At 34.4% G+C, this 14,405-nt stretch overlaps 1 protein-coding gene across 2 annotated transcripts in view; it reads right to left on the bottom strand.

Annotated features, from left to right (window-relative positions):
- adss2 (adenylosuccinate synthase 2) overlaps positions 1–14,405 on the bottom strand; it is a 35,743-nt gene that overhangs the window by 544 nt on the left and 20,794 nt on the right. Inside the window, exons 2-12 of one of the 2 annotated variants that reach the window (XM_003225191.3) lie at positions 11,721–11,823; positions 10,558–10,626; positions 8,888–8,938; positions 7,244–7,310; positions 5,215–5,322; positions 4,923–5,004; positions 4,219–4,345; positions 3,533–3,687; positions 2,745–2,869; positions 1,618–1,715; positions 729–878 (exon numbers count right to left, since the gene is read on the bottom strand). In XM_003225191.3, coding sequence (XP_003225239.1) covers positions 729–878; positions 1,618–1,715; positions 2,745–2,869; positions 3,533–3,687; positions 4,219–4,345; positions 4,923–5,004; positions 5,215–5,322; positions 7,244–7,310; positions 8,888–8,938; positions 10,558–10,626; positions 11,721–11,823 — 1,135 coding nt within the window. The remainder of the gene's footprint in view (positions 1–728; positions 879–1,617; positions 1,716–2,744; positions 2,870–3,532; positions 3,688–4,218; positions 4,346–4,922; positions 5,005–5,214; positions 5,323–7,243; positions 7,311–8,887; positions 8,939–10,557; positions 10,627–11,720; positions 11,824–14,405) is intronic. The other variant, XM_008117453.3, reaches the window with a different exon arrangement.

The raw sequence follows: 14,405 nt of genomic DNA, 5'->3' as shown, positions 1-14,405 counted from the left end.
AAAAACAAACAAAAGGTTGTGTGTAATAGTTTGAAGAAATTATTGTCATAAGATTCCAAAGAAGCCACTGATATCTCCCAAAATCAAAGCTTTTCTGCAAGCCATGGCACTTTTCATCATCTTTCATGTGAAGCCCTGCTCCTTAATACTGCTGCTGATGTATGTCTTGAAGTCGTTTCAGACTTATGGCGACCTTAAGGTGAACCTATCATAAGGTATTATTGGTATATTCCATTCAGAGGGGCTTTGCCTTTGCTTTCAACTGTGGCTGAGAGTGTGCACTGAACCAAAATCAGCCAGTGGATTTCCATGACTGAACAGGTTCAAAGCCTAGTCTCCCAGTGTCCTAATCTAACACTCAAATCACTATATTAGAGCATTCCAAACTGTGAGTGGGGACACACTAGTCTGTTGCCTGTAGTCCCTTTTTATCACTGAAGGTAATCTATAAAAATGTAAACCAACATATATATATAGACAGAAATGTTATCAAGATGCCTTGGTGTTTCATTTTAATTGAAAATGATAGTTAAATAGAGACTGCATCTAGAAATACCTAACTATGTCATTTACAACCTCTAAACCTCAGGGACACTTTAAGAATGTATACAAACCCATGACAGAGGCATTTATAAATGCAATCAGAAGCAATACTCTTAATAAGGTATTTCATTTGACTGACTTCTGCTTGCAATAAACGGAGACACAAATAAATCCACTTTTCTTACCTGGAACACCTAGCTCCATTTCTATAAATCGAACATAGTTTTGAGCATTTACTGGCAATTCATCAAACGTCCTTGCATTTGATATGTCTGTTTTCCAACCTGGGAATGTTTCATACTGAACTGCCACTTTATTTAAGACTTCTTGGTTTGCTATGAAGGAAAAATAGCAACAAAACACAATTGAAATTCTACTGTTGACAGTGATAACAGACTACTCAACCACCCGTCTTAGAAAACACAACAACTTCAAGTCAACAATATAATAATTTGATAGGAATATTTTTCTTAAAGTTTAGCTTATAGAAACAACTGGAAAATGGTTTGCTATATTATAAAAATATAAAATCCACCTAAAAGTAGGATGAAGAAACAAAAGCTTTGATGTAAGATTCATCCCAGGAACACCCTTACCGTAATTAAATACAAGGCTATCCACAGTGTTACATTCACAGGTGAGGAAAAGAAAGACATTGTGCTAATTCTTGTTATTATTATTTAGTTTAGGGGAAGGCAAAAATCAGATAATTAAAATGGCAATCCCATACCGAATTATTTGTAATGAAACTCAGCTCAGTGGGATACAGACATAAAATCTTGCACTGAGTTCACGTATTCCAGACAGATAAATAACATCAAAGATCATGTAACTTCTGTTTAAGTAAGGGTGGCAACAATATACCATTCTCCATCTGCAGTTGCAAGTCCAAACAGCAGCACTAGAGATCAAAGCCACTCGAGAGAAAATATGGGACTTTTGGACAACACACATAGAATTGCATGATTCCCATTTCTGCTTCGAATAAAGCCATCATATTAAAGTAATGACTTCAGTAGTTGTACATTTACAATATGAAAATGCACATAACTGTACACTCACATTTACACTCACCTGGAAAATGAGGTATGATTTTCTCATATAGCTTGTAAGCAACACCAACTTTAATTTCTGGAAATACATCTAAAATATCCAATTTGGTAAGAGCCAATCTATTTTTAAAAAAGGATATTGAAGTTTTAGTTACATGTATATAACTACTATAAACTAGATTTCAAATTAAAAGTAGCTTTTTAAAGGTAGAAATTTAGTTGTGGGTGATTATAGTTCTCATCACTAAAAATATATACCACCTTTCATCACTACCGTTGGCATGTCAATCTGTCAAATATTGTCCACTGAATCTCTATTTGACTGCAAGCAAATATTCCATGACACAAAGACCACCACTGTTTAGGTGGCAGTTTACTTTTACAGCGGTCTTTAAGAGCAAATATTTGTTTTGCTTTATGGTTTGTTGTTACTTGCTTTAATGTTACTGTTTAAAATGTTCTAATAGAGATACCCTGTTATTCTGAAATTAAACCCAAGATAAAAACCAAAGAGAACAACAATTTATTCAATCTTTCATATTCATGGAAGCATGAACTAACATTGCAAAAGTTTTAAAAATCATAACAAATTGTTCTAAGTTGCCTCGAGGACATTAACTACTTGAAATACTGGTTCATCTTTTTTCCCCATATCCAGAATCTGGTTGGAATAGAAGTGAGTGCACTCAGAACCAAGGTCTCCAATGCTGACCTGATCACACTGGTAGGCTGATAAGAGAGAAGGTGATCCTTCAGCTATCTTGGTTTGTTCTCAAGTAATGGTCTCAGACCATTTAGGACTTTGCAAAGATCAATAGCAGCACTAAAACAGGGCCCAGAAACAAATAAGCAACCACAGAGCTGAAACAATATCAATCCAAACAGTTTAATCTGAAAAACAGTTGGAAACGAAATTATCTGGATCATTTTTATCCGTCTCCTCCTGCATCAACCTGAACTACGTATATTTAGCTGGAGGTCCAAGAGTGAAATGATGCGTTTCCTTTTCCTAACACTTTCCCTGTAAGGGGAATGTGGTCATCAGGAGCATGCAGTGGTCATTTTAAGAACTGGCTGATACTCAACATGTGTACTCAGCTGGCGCTTGGGCATATGAAGATCATCTTGCCATTCATACAATTTACTCACGCTGTGAAACCATTGATCATATGGGCATATCGAAGCAATACAAGATCTAGCCAGCCACATCTTCTCTTTCGACCGGTGGTTACACCAACCTCTTTTCCTCGTGTCTGTAGCAATTCCCCAATTTCCTAAGAGACAGAATATCATCATGTTAATACCTGGAAGAGTTTGTTTTAGCATTTACATAAAATAAAAAGCAGAAAATATTTTACATCCATACAGCCCCATGGTGAGAAAAAAAAAAACTATCAATGAACATGAAGATAAAAAAAATAGAGGCACTACCTTTATAATGCCAGCTATCAATATGAAAAATATTAGCTGAGCAGGTCATTTCCTCAACACTCCATGTTGATTCTGCTTTATAGAATGCCTACCTGCTACCTCACAGGAGTGTTGTAGCTCAATTATGGTTTGTGAAGCTGTATATCCTTGGCAATCATAAATGACTAGTCCTGTTAATTCAGCTTGGGATCAAAAAGGCAAACTGGTTCAGGTGCATCACCACTAGTAATAAAGATTCTGTAACTGGAACTTAGTTAACAGTTCTGCTGCTCTTTCATGAGCAAGAACAGAATTCAGCTTGCTCTTCGACAGAATTATAGGCTCTGCAGGACTAAGAATAAGCAGTAATTAAAAACCTTGGGTTATATGTCAGACAGATAAGAATGCAATATATGTGATCTGATGCTTGGAATAGTACAGCTACATGTAGTGGAAATAAATACCCAGAATGACAGATTAAATTATCTGGTCCTAGTAACTCACATTTATTTCAATACCATACTTACATTATTTTGTTCTGTAGGAAAGGCACCAATTCCAACTCTAGTTGTGTATGCTTTCACAACTCCATATACTTCACCCACATTCTGAGGTGGCATTCCCAGACCAGTGCATACACCTCCCACAGTGCAATTGGATGACGTCACAAAAGGATAAGTCCCTATGAGCAACGGAGAGTATTAAAAGGGAAAGGCGAAGAGATTAATTAACTGGTGGTATTAAGAAAGATTTGCTCTATTTTACAGAGATTTGAGAGTTATTTTTGATTTCACAGAACCTAATTTACTAACTGAAAAACAGGAAATTCTTTTAATATCCTATTCATTATTGTGTACAGAGCCCACTTTGTCAAATTTATGAAGGCACTTAATTCCGTGAACAAACATATTGGTTGATTTTGAAAATGTGTATTTTTAAAAGGATATCACCGAGTCATAGAGCAAGACTTTCTCTCTCTCTTTCTATTTGAGCCCCCATGCCTCCCAAACACCAACCCACTTCAGTAGGTTTCCCAGCCCTCTGGAAAAGGGTTAGGAGGAATTACTGGGAGAGCATTAAGCAGTAAAGTTACTTGGATACCACCATGGTTCTAAAAGCTTTATTCAATACTAACATGAGTATAATTTTAGCTATTCACTTCAAACACTTATATCTGTGAACTCTTTCTTTAAAAACCAATAATTATACCTACCAAAATCTATGTCCAGCAGTGCTGCATTTGCGCCCTCTACTAAAATTTTCTTTGGTGGGCCATGCAAAGCTTCGTACATAAAATATACACCATCCCTCACCATTGGTTTGATTCTTTCAATGTAACCCTAAAATATAGATATATTCTAGATATTAGAATGAATAAATTGTGATTAGAAGTAAATAGTTTTTAGACAACTACAGCATAGAATTCCTCCATATGATTTTGACACAGATTGTGTTGCTAATATTCAGGAGCTCACACACAGGTCCCTTAGCATTTAGAGTCTGAAGTTAACATTGGCTGTGTGTTTTAAAATCAAATACAGTAGAGTCTCACTTATCCAACACTCGCTTATCCAACGTTCTGGATTATCCAACGCATTTTTGTAGTCAATGTTTTCAATATATCATGATATTTTGGTGCTAAATTCGTAAATACAGTAATTACAACATAACATTACTGCATATTGAACTACTTTTTCTATCAAATTTGTTGTATAACATGATGTTTGGGTGCTTAATTTGTAAAATCATAACCTAATTTGATGTTTAATAGGCTTTTCCTTAATCTCTCCTAATTATCCAACATATTCTGCCGGCCCGTTTACGTTGGATAAGTGAGACTCTACTGTATATCTCATTAGAAAGGGTGTGTGTGGATAGATAGACAGATAGATACCACTAACATTTATAAAATTTTACCTTGAGTCTTTTCAACTCCCCTTCAATGTCTATTTCTAAGGCAGGGTAAACAGACTTGTACTGGTTGGCCAGTACTTTAAATCTAAAAAGTAAAAAAAGTTAGTATTTGCATTATTATACTTCAAGCATTTCTTGCAAACCATTAACAAATATTTTGACTCGGGGTGGGATTAAAAATGACAGATCTCATAAGGATGATTTACAGCGTAAAAATCAATCTATAAATAGATAATCTGATATCCCTAGTAATAAACATATTTGAAATGTAACATTACTCTAGAGAAGTGGTTACCTTTCTGAAAATTCATTGAAGTCAGAAACTAGATCACACATTCTGAGCCCACTTCGAGCTGCTTTAGAAGAATACACTGGACCAATTCCCTTTTTTGTAGTTCCCAAGCTTTAAAACACAAAAATAAAAAATACACATACACTACACAATCTGATGATTCTCAAAAGACAGTTAATTTGTTGCTATTAACTTTTTAAAAGCACGTAATTATGGGAGTTTTTTGTTGCCAGATGCCCTTCACTAGTCAAGCCTGCCTACAAGTGAGCACCTGTTGCGGAGTGAAAAGATAAGGAAGCAAACAAATGGTGAAAAGAGCGGACAGTTATCTCCAGGATTTTTTGTACAATGATGATACACATATACTTAAAAATACAAGTGGCTACAGTCTACACACTAACCTTCTAACCTTACAGATGATGAACATATAAAAACACATATTTATAATACCATGTTGTATGTATGTATTATTTATTTCTATGTAAAACTTTAAATGAAGCCTGAGGCTCCTATTACAAAGTCCTAAAAGCATGAAAGTTAACATGTGTTTTTTAAAAAACTACCAAATATGTGTACCATTAAAAAAGCACAGCAGGTTTCAAAAAATGGTTTGTCATAACAGAGCACTGAAGACAGCCCCAGATAATGGTCTGCAACATCTCTATTTGTGCAACTTCAAATATGGTAGCACAGTAAAATAGGTCATTATATCAAGAAAGGCAGGATAAGCACAAATGTTTAAGAGTATGCAACCGTAAGGATAAGAAATCGCAGGGTAAGAAGTGGTATGCAAAAGTATTCTAATACTCTGTATACGTTTATAAAGTTTATAAATTGTTGAAATGGCAAATCAACTTTTAGTTGTTTAGTCATATTCTGTTATACCAATGTAAGCATAATTCCACAATTTACTGCATATGGAGGCAATGTTCTGGGAAGTATGAAGTGCTAACAACATATGCAATCAATTCACATTGTATTCACTGAAACAAGTACTATCAAGTGACAGGCTAAAGATCTAGACATTTCCTGCAGTCTATCTGGCCTATTAGATTAATTTACAGAAAATAATGCAAAGATCAAGTTTATTCTGTTGTGACATGTTTATGAGTAGTCCTCTATTTTGGCAAAAGACAATCTTTAAAGTTTGATTCTTGCCTCTTTAAAGGCAGACAATCAACTGGGAATTTTAAAATAAGCTGTCATTTTTGCTGTTCAACAGCGTGAAAAAGATACAACATGAAAAAACGCTGCCTAGGAGTAAACCACAAGATGAGTCAATCTCCACTAATTTTATCAGTTATCACCATGGAAGGCAGAAGCAAAGATCTCTCATCTGTTCAGTACTAATTTTATAATTTCATTATATAAGCCTTAAGTAGTAACTCAGAAAACCCTCAACTACTATTGGTAATTTTTGTACTTTTTGAAAAAGTATTAATTATAAAATTTTATAGCACATTTACATACTAGTGATAGAACCCAAAACAGAAAATGTCTGCCCTCAGTTCATTTTATTCGAAGAAGCTATAAAGTAATTTGTTACTTAGAACCATGTATATTTTTTGTCAAGGACAAAATCTGCATCACAAATAAACATTTTTAGATCCATGTTGTACTGATAGTTTAGGGACAAATACAATTGATTAACTGACTTGTCAGATATGCTACATGGATTACAGTATATACTCTGCATGCAAAACTATTGCAGAAACATGGAATATATGTGTATTTCAGTGTCACAGCCAGGCTTTTGTTTTCATCCCTTAGGTTGAAAATAAACAAACTGCTTTTGAATCCTTTGAACTGGCTATCTTAAAAGTGCATACAAATACATGGAAGCTACATGTTTTAGACTTCCTGGGGGAAAAACCTGCCTCATTCAAAAATAAACTTGCTATGAAGTATACTTGACAGAACATTCCACTGAAAGTTTCTTAAAATGTTCTAAAAGGAAATGGCTAAAACAACCTTGGTATCACTTTAAATTTCTTCCATTAACAATAAATATATTTGACACAATACAACATACTTCTTTCCTGCTTGCTCTTGCCTTTGCTGTTCCTGGATACCATCAGCAGCTTGGTGGAAGTCAAATACTAAAGAATTTGAAGGGTACAAAATTAAGTATGTTGTACATATATCTCTATTAAGTATCAAGCCTAAATAAATTAATACAGGGGAATATGCACTGTATTATGCTACAAATCAGGTGATGATGCTTAAAATTATTTAACCACCCCCTCCCACTTTCATTTCTCAAGGTCCATTGATCATTGTGTCATAGAGTTGGAAGAGATCACAAAAGCTATCAACCCCTTGCAATGCAGGAATACATAAGTAAAGCACTCTTGAAAACTGCCCATTCAACCTCTGTTTAAAATTATGAAGATCTGAAGCAGATTATTTCGCAACTGCTAGGATTTGGAAACTGCACTGGTCCTCTGTGGAACCTTGATAGCTCCACACCAACTGTCTATTTTTTTGAAAAAACATTAAAAACCAAATGCTTCCCACCAAGTCTGAAGGTGCATTTCCACCATGCTTTGGCGCCCTCCCCCTGCTACTATTTTAGATGTAAAAAATATGTTTTAAAATCCAGAAAGTAAATCAGAAGACGTAATTGCTGCTTTTTTTTAAAGCCTTTTATGAGCCAAAAAAAAAAAAACAGCCAAGGGAGGTTAAATAGCTCACAAAGTCTTTTCCTTTGCAACCTAGAGGATATGGAAATATTAAAAACCAATCTTCCCCCCAAAACATTTCTGGGGTGTGGAGAATGTCTCTGGGGTCACAAATGGTCCACATTGTGCCCTCCTTTCTTCTCAATGTCTTGCCACTTAACCACAGTGAATATAGACTAGTGCAGAATATGTGTTAGTAATCAAATACTTATATAATAAAGGATGTTCAGATTACAGATGTGTTCTATTAATTTAGCAAAGCTATATTTCATATCATGTAATTGTGAAGTTCAGCAGTATTAGAATCTTCAACTGATTGTATAGCTTACAGATCACCATTGTTACAAGCGAAGTTAGAATAACACAGCGCGTATTTAATTTGGGGATTCGGGTATGGGAAATGGCACTTAAATTTCAAAAAGTGTATCATATTTCAAAAGATAGTATCAGATGATTCCATCCGTTTTAAACTGAGATGTCAAGCTTATTAAGATATTTATCATTACGTATATACAAAAGTGGACACCTTCTATAATACATTTCATAAATCTTTTTCTAGTTCAAAAGAAATTGAGTCTGAATTGAAATTTTGCAGCCAATTCAAGGCAACATCTGATACTAGCAAACTAATTTTAGAAACAGAATTGTAATGAATATGTTATGGGTTTCCGATCAGGTAAAAATGATTTCATAGGGCACATTAACAATCACACCTGGTATTGTCAGAAAAACGGAGTGAGAAATGGTTGATGAATTTCTAATAGCTCCTGGGCAACTGGCAAATGTATATATTCCTCAACTGAATTATGTTAGGAGATGCACCAAGGTTTTTACAAAATAATACACTCTTTGGGAGAGTCAAGATAAGCTCTCCTATGCACATGTATTCTTTCCATGGAGCCCTTTAAACTCTGATACCTATTATTGCCTGGCCTTTACAAATGACAAAAAAGAGTTGTGAGATAATACTATAAATTGTAGCTATATTTACTTACCAATATGCGCTCTATCGGATATAATTAATCTTTTTTCCCATCCTTCTAATCCTTGAAAAAAGGAAGCAACATATCATTAGTTATTTTGAAATAACTGACATTGTAATCCAATTCAGTTGGCCCTTCACATCTGTGGATTTAATTTTTACGAATTTTTATTCACAGATTCGATTAATACTATCTAGGACTCCTGATCTTCCAGCATGGTTCTGTGGTCAACTTCTACTAGATGTTGACAATAGAGTTGTGTTGGAGAACATTTCTCCTAGGCATTTGTCGATCCTCCAACACAATTCCAGGACCAAGAGATTCCTAGAAAAGTATTCACTCATGTACAAAAAAGTTTATACAAATGAAGGGTGGGGTGTATTCAGGATTTTTCCTATTTTGTGGAGGTCCTATACCCCAACCCCCAAGAAAGTGGAAGGCTTACTGTACTCCCAAATACAATCACACAAAATTGCAGGCTACTTTGATCTGTTAAAAGATGTTGAGAAACATACTGTGAAAGTTACTTGGGAGAAAGCAACCAGCTCCAGTTACTGCTTGCCATGAAAAATAAAATGGAAAATGCATACATACATATCAGACTTCAGCATTTACTAGCCTTGAAACAGAAAGGAGTGTGATTGGTGGGAATGAGAGGGCCTTTTCGGTGGTAGCCCCACGACTCTGGAATTCCCTTCCTATAGAGGTTAGAACAGTTTCCTCCTTGCTTTCATTTAGGAACCAAGTTAAAACCTTCCTATGGAAGCAAGCCTTACCTAAAGGAGAATAGTGATATCGCAAATACCTGATTCATCTGTGCAATGTATACATTTTAATGAACTTCCGGCAATTGACTTGACTTCAGCTAGGATTGCTTATCAGATGAGATTTTTTAACTTTATTGAAAGTTGAAACTGTGCCATGTTATCTATTTATTATGTCACTGCCAGTTTTATAATTTTTATCAGGTATGTTTGTGGTGTGGTGATTATGCTTATTTTTATGCTCTGCAATGTTTTTCATTACATGTTTGTTCGCTGCTTTGAGTCCCGATTGGGAGAAAAGTGGGCTAGAAGTAAATTAATAATAATAATACAACTTCTCCTACCACAGTCTCCAATAAGGTTCTGAATCTATTCTACAAGATCTATAACTGTAGCAGAATCAATGTATCTTCACATGTGCAGACGGGAGGAGGAAATCTGGTCATTTAGTAAGTCTCCAGTCCACCTTATTAACTAATTGTTATATCATGGTAGGTATGGCACTCTCAGACATGAAATAGTAATGTTTTCATTTGTAAATTATTTCAGCAAGTTGTTCTCGTTATAAAATATATCATTTTGAGAAGCCAAACACAAATAAGACATTCTAGACAACTGACAGATAAGATTTTTAGTTACAGAGTATTTATATTTGGGATAATGTTTGCACTAGAGAAGTGTATGTAAACATAATTCAACATAGTTACAGATCTATTTATGCCTCTTTACATTTAATTAGAATTAGTGAACATTTTCGGAGGAAAACATTTGTAGCAGCTAACTTCAAAAATTGCCATCGTAAAACAACTGAACTAGAATAGCAAAAAATTGCCATCCATATGATAAATGAACTAGAATAGCATAATAGTAAACAAGTTCTTCTATATATCACTTTTAAGCATGATATAGTTTTCTTACCTTTTCCTTTTTTAACGTTCTTCTCTGCTTCTTCAAATAATCCTGGCAAGTGAATTACCACACCATTCCCTGGAGAAAACAAAAAAAAAAACAACCCCAAATTACTAAGAAACTATTTCCTCTATTTTAAGACACCATCATTGGTAAGACACACACTAATTTTAGTACCACCAACAGAAAAAAGTTTCTGTTGGTGGTACTGAATTCCTGCAATTCTAAAAAGCACCACATATTTAGAGATGTTTATATTAGGGGGGAAAGTGTGTCTTGGAAGCAAAAGAAAGTGGTATTATTGCTTTTATTGTGTACTTTCTAGTTAATTCCCACTGATAGTGATTCTACTATAGAGTGTTTTTAGCAAGATTTATTCAAGGGGAGTTTGCTACTGCCTTCCTCTAAGGCTAAGAGAATATGAGTTGCCAGTCACCCAGTAGGCTGCCATGGAGACGCATGAATTGAAAGCTTGATAACCCTAAGTCTCATTCCAACATTCATATTATTATGTCATGCTTCATTTTGCTAATATTATTAAACACACCATACTTTTTACCATTTCATGGTTAAAACTTACATCTCATTGTGGCTTTGTATCCATAGAAGTTGCTTCTGTCCTTGCTCTAATCCTGCCAACTCACTGCCCCCAATGCTGCTCCTGAGATTTGGGATATACTCCAGGATAACACAGTATATACTATGGAGGACTTAAGTAGATAACATGATTGGCCAAAATTCAATCTGTGTTTATCAGAAGGAAGACTGCCTTTTAAGAGCACAATATAACAATTGGCTACAATTGCAGCTATAGTGTTTGCATCTTTAAATAGTAATTCTGAGGCTGTTTGATGTTGAAACAGCCTCACCAGTAACTGTCACAACATTGATCCCCTTTGGCTGAAATCGTTTCTTCCTTGGAAACTGCCCAGTAACCACCAGACAACGGCTCAGGAATTAGCATTGGTTTGGAGACTATCACTTTGAGTAGCCCTGTTCTAAATAATAGAACAAATGTTTGCCATTGCAAAGTGTTTCAGTAATGAAGAATAATAAATAATTATATCTTTAAAAATTAAAAAATTAAAAAATTCTCAAATGTCTTGCATATTTTTCCGATTTATGGTCAATGGATATAGAGATATAGAGGATTTAGGAATGAAATCACTTACCAATAAATGCCACAACATTTGGATTGATGATTCCACTTGGTAAAAGATGGAAGTCATATTCAACAGAATCCACTACAACAGTATGTCCAGCATTGTTACCTCCCTGCAAATTAAACAAAATTGTTTTCTACTTCCTCTGAAAATAGATAAGTATTCCTGATTATGTTATATATGTGTAGTTATCAGCTCCTTTTTCATAACAAAGCTATTTCAAAGCATAGTCAAAGAGTACTGACAGCTATTACTCAAATTTCTAATATTTCCTTTCATTTTTTCACACAAATTGAGAAAGCAAAGGGATTTCCTGAAGTGGAATCACTATGTACAGAGATGCATTTAGTTGTTACTGCTAATGAAAGACTTCTTAACCCCAGCGCATTCACATTCTCATGAGATGAATTGCAAAACTGCAAACACTGCTTGAGATCCAATGTGCAAATCCTACAGTATTTCCCAGGTAGTAAGTTACAAGCACAAGTGTATCATTAAATGTAGCTGTATTTATTCTGTTCTCTGATAAAAACCACTTGACGCCTGACTACTAAGAAATTTGAGCTCATGTTGTCCAGATATACAAGGGAGTGGAGCATGAAAGTTAAAGCAGGAAAATTCACCCTTCCTAACACACTATGCATATCTATATTTGCAAAGTATTTTTCTTACTTTCAGACTATTTAATAAATGTTTGATATTTGCAATGCTGTACTCTATGTCAACAAATGAGTCAAGTCATCATAAGCATGACTGTTCTAACAAAGGTAATGAAACTACCAAAGACATACCATGGGAAGCAATGAAGGCAGTAATGAGGGGTCACCTCATACAACAAAACATAATAAAAAATAAAAATAGGAACAAAGAAATGAAGGAAATAATAGAACAAATAGAAAAAATGAACAAATACTTAAAAGAAACCCTTCAAATCAAAAATTAGCTATGGATTTGGTTATACTCAGGAAACTATTACAGCTATTACAAACTGAAAAATTAGAAACTCAACTAAAATTTATAAAGCAAAATTATTTCCACAATGCAAACAAGATAGGCAAATGGTTAGCCAAAAAGTAAAGGGGAAAAAAACAAAACAAATACATAACAAAAAAATTTAAAGAAGGGAAAATTTACACAGATGAAGATAAAATCGCGGAACAATTTTAATTTTTTTACAGAGAATTATACAGGAAGGAAGAAATTTCGAAAGAATACATAATGAAATATTTATGTAATCTTAAATTACCCAAACTAACCGATCAACAAAGGGAACTTCTAAACAGCACAATAACGCCTTTCGAAATCAATAATGCCACCAACAAACTAAAGAACAACAAGGCCCCTGGACCAGACAGCTTCACAGCCATTTTCTACAAAACATTCAAAGAGGAATTAGGACCTTTACTCAAAGATACACTAAACAATATATTAGACATCAAAGCACTCCCTAAATCATGGGAAGCAGCAAATATAATTCTAATACACAAAGAGAACACAGATCCAACAGAAATAAAAAAAATTACCAGCCAATTTCCCTATTAAATCATGATTACAAGATCTTTACAATAATAATGGCGGAAAGACTAAAATTTTTTATGAAAAATTGGATCTCTGAAGATCAAACAGGCTTTTTGCCAGAAAGACAAATTAGAGACAACATCAGAATACTAACTGATACTAACGAATATTATGAAAAACATAATGAAAAGCAACTAGCCCTATTATTCATTGATGCCGAAAAGGTATTCAATAAAATTAACTGGGACTATCTCAAATTACTATTAAAGGAATTAGACTTTGGATTCAAATTCAGAAATGCTATTGACGCCATATATATGAACCAGGAAGCAACATTAATCATAAACGGGCAAGAAAACAGCAAGAACACACAGATGGGAAGAGGAACACGGCAAGGATGCCCCCTGTCGCCGCTACTATTTATATTAATAATGGAAAAGCTAGTAAGAACTATAAATGAGGACGAGAATCTTGCTGGGCTAAGAATCAGAAAATAAAATTATAAATTAAGAGTCTACGCAGACGACTTAGTATGTATAATTGAAAACCCAAATGAGAACATAGAGAACTGGATAGACAAAATAGAAATATTCTGGAAACCGGCGGGTTTCAAAGTAAATAAACAAAAACAAAGATCCTAACCAAAAATATAGATGAAAATACTAAGGCATCCATACAAGAAAAAACTGGAATAATAGAGAACAAAATAAAATATTTGGGAGTAGTCCTATCCTCGAGTAATGCCAAATTATTAAAAAATAATTATGAACAATTATGGCTGAAAATTAAAAGAGATCTAGACAGATGGAAATATCAAAACTTTTCTATATTAGGTTGCATCGCTATCATAAAAATGCCAACACAGTAGAGTCTCACTTATCCAAGCTAAACGGGCCGGCAGAAGCTTGGATAAGCAAATATCTTGGATAATAAGGAGGGATTAAGTAAAAAGCCTATTAAACCTCAATTTAGGTTATGATTTTACAAATTAAGCAGCAAAACATCATGTTATACAAGAAATTTGACAGAAAAAGTAGTTCAATACGCAGTAATGCTATGTGGTAATTACTGTATTTACGAGTTTAGCACCAAAATATCATGATATATTGAAAACATTGACTACAAAAATGCCTTCGATAATCCAGAGGCTTGGATAAGCGAGGCTTGGATAAGTGA

Source organism: Anolis carolinensis, chromosome 1, assembly GCF_035594765.1.
Source record: "Anolis carolinensis isolate JA03-04 chromosome 1, rAnoCar3.1.pri, whole genome shotgun sequence".
NCBI classification, from domain to species: Eukaryota; Metazoa; Chordata; class Lepidosauria; order Squamata; family Dactyloidae; genus Anolis; species Anolis carolinensis.
This window is presented reverse-complemented; position numbering and strand designations above follow the sequence as displayed.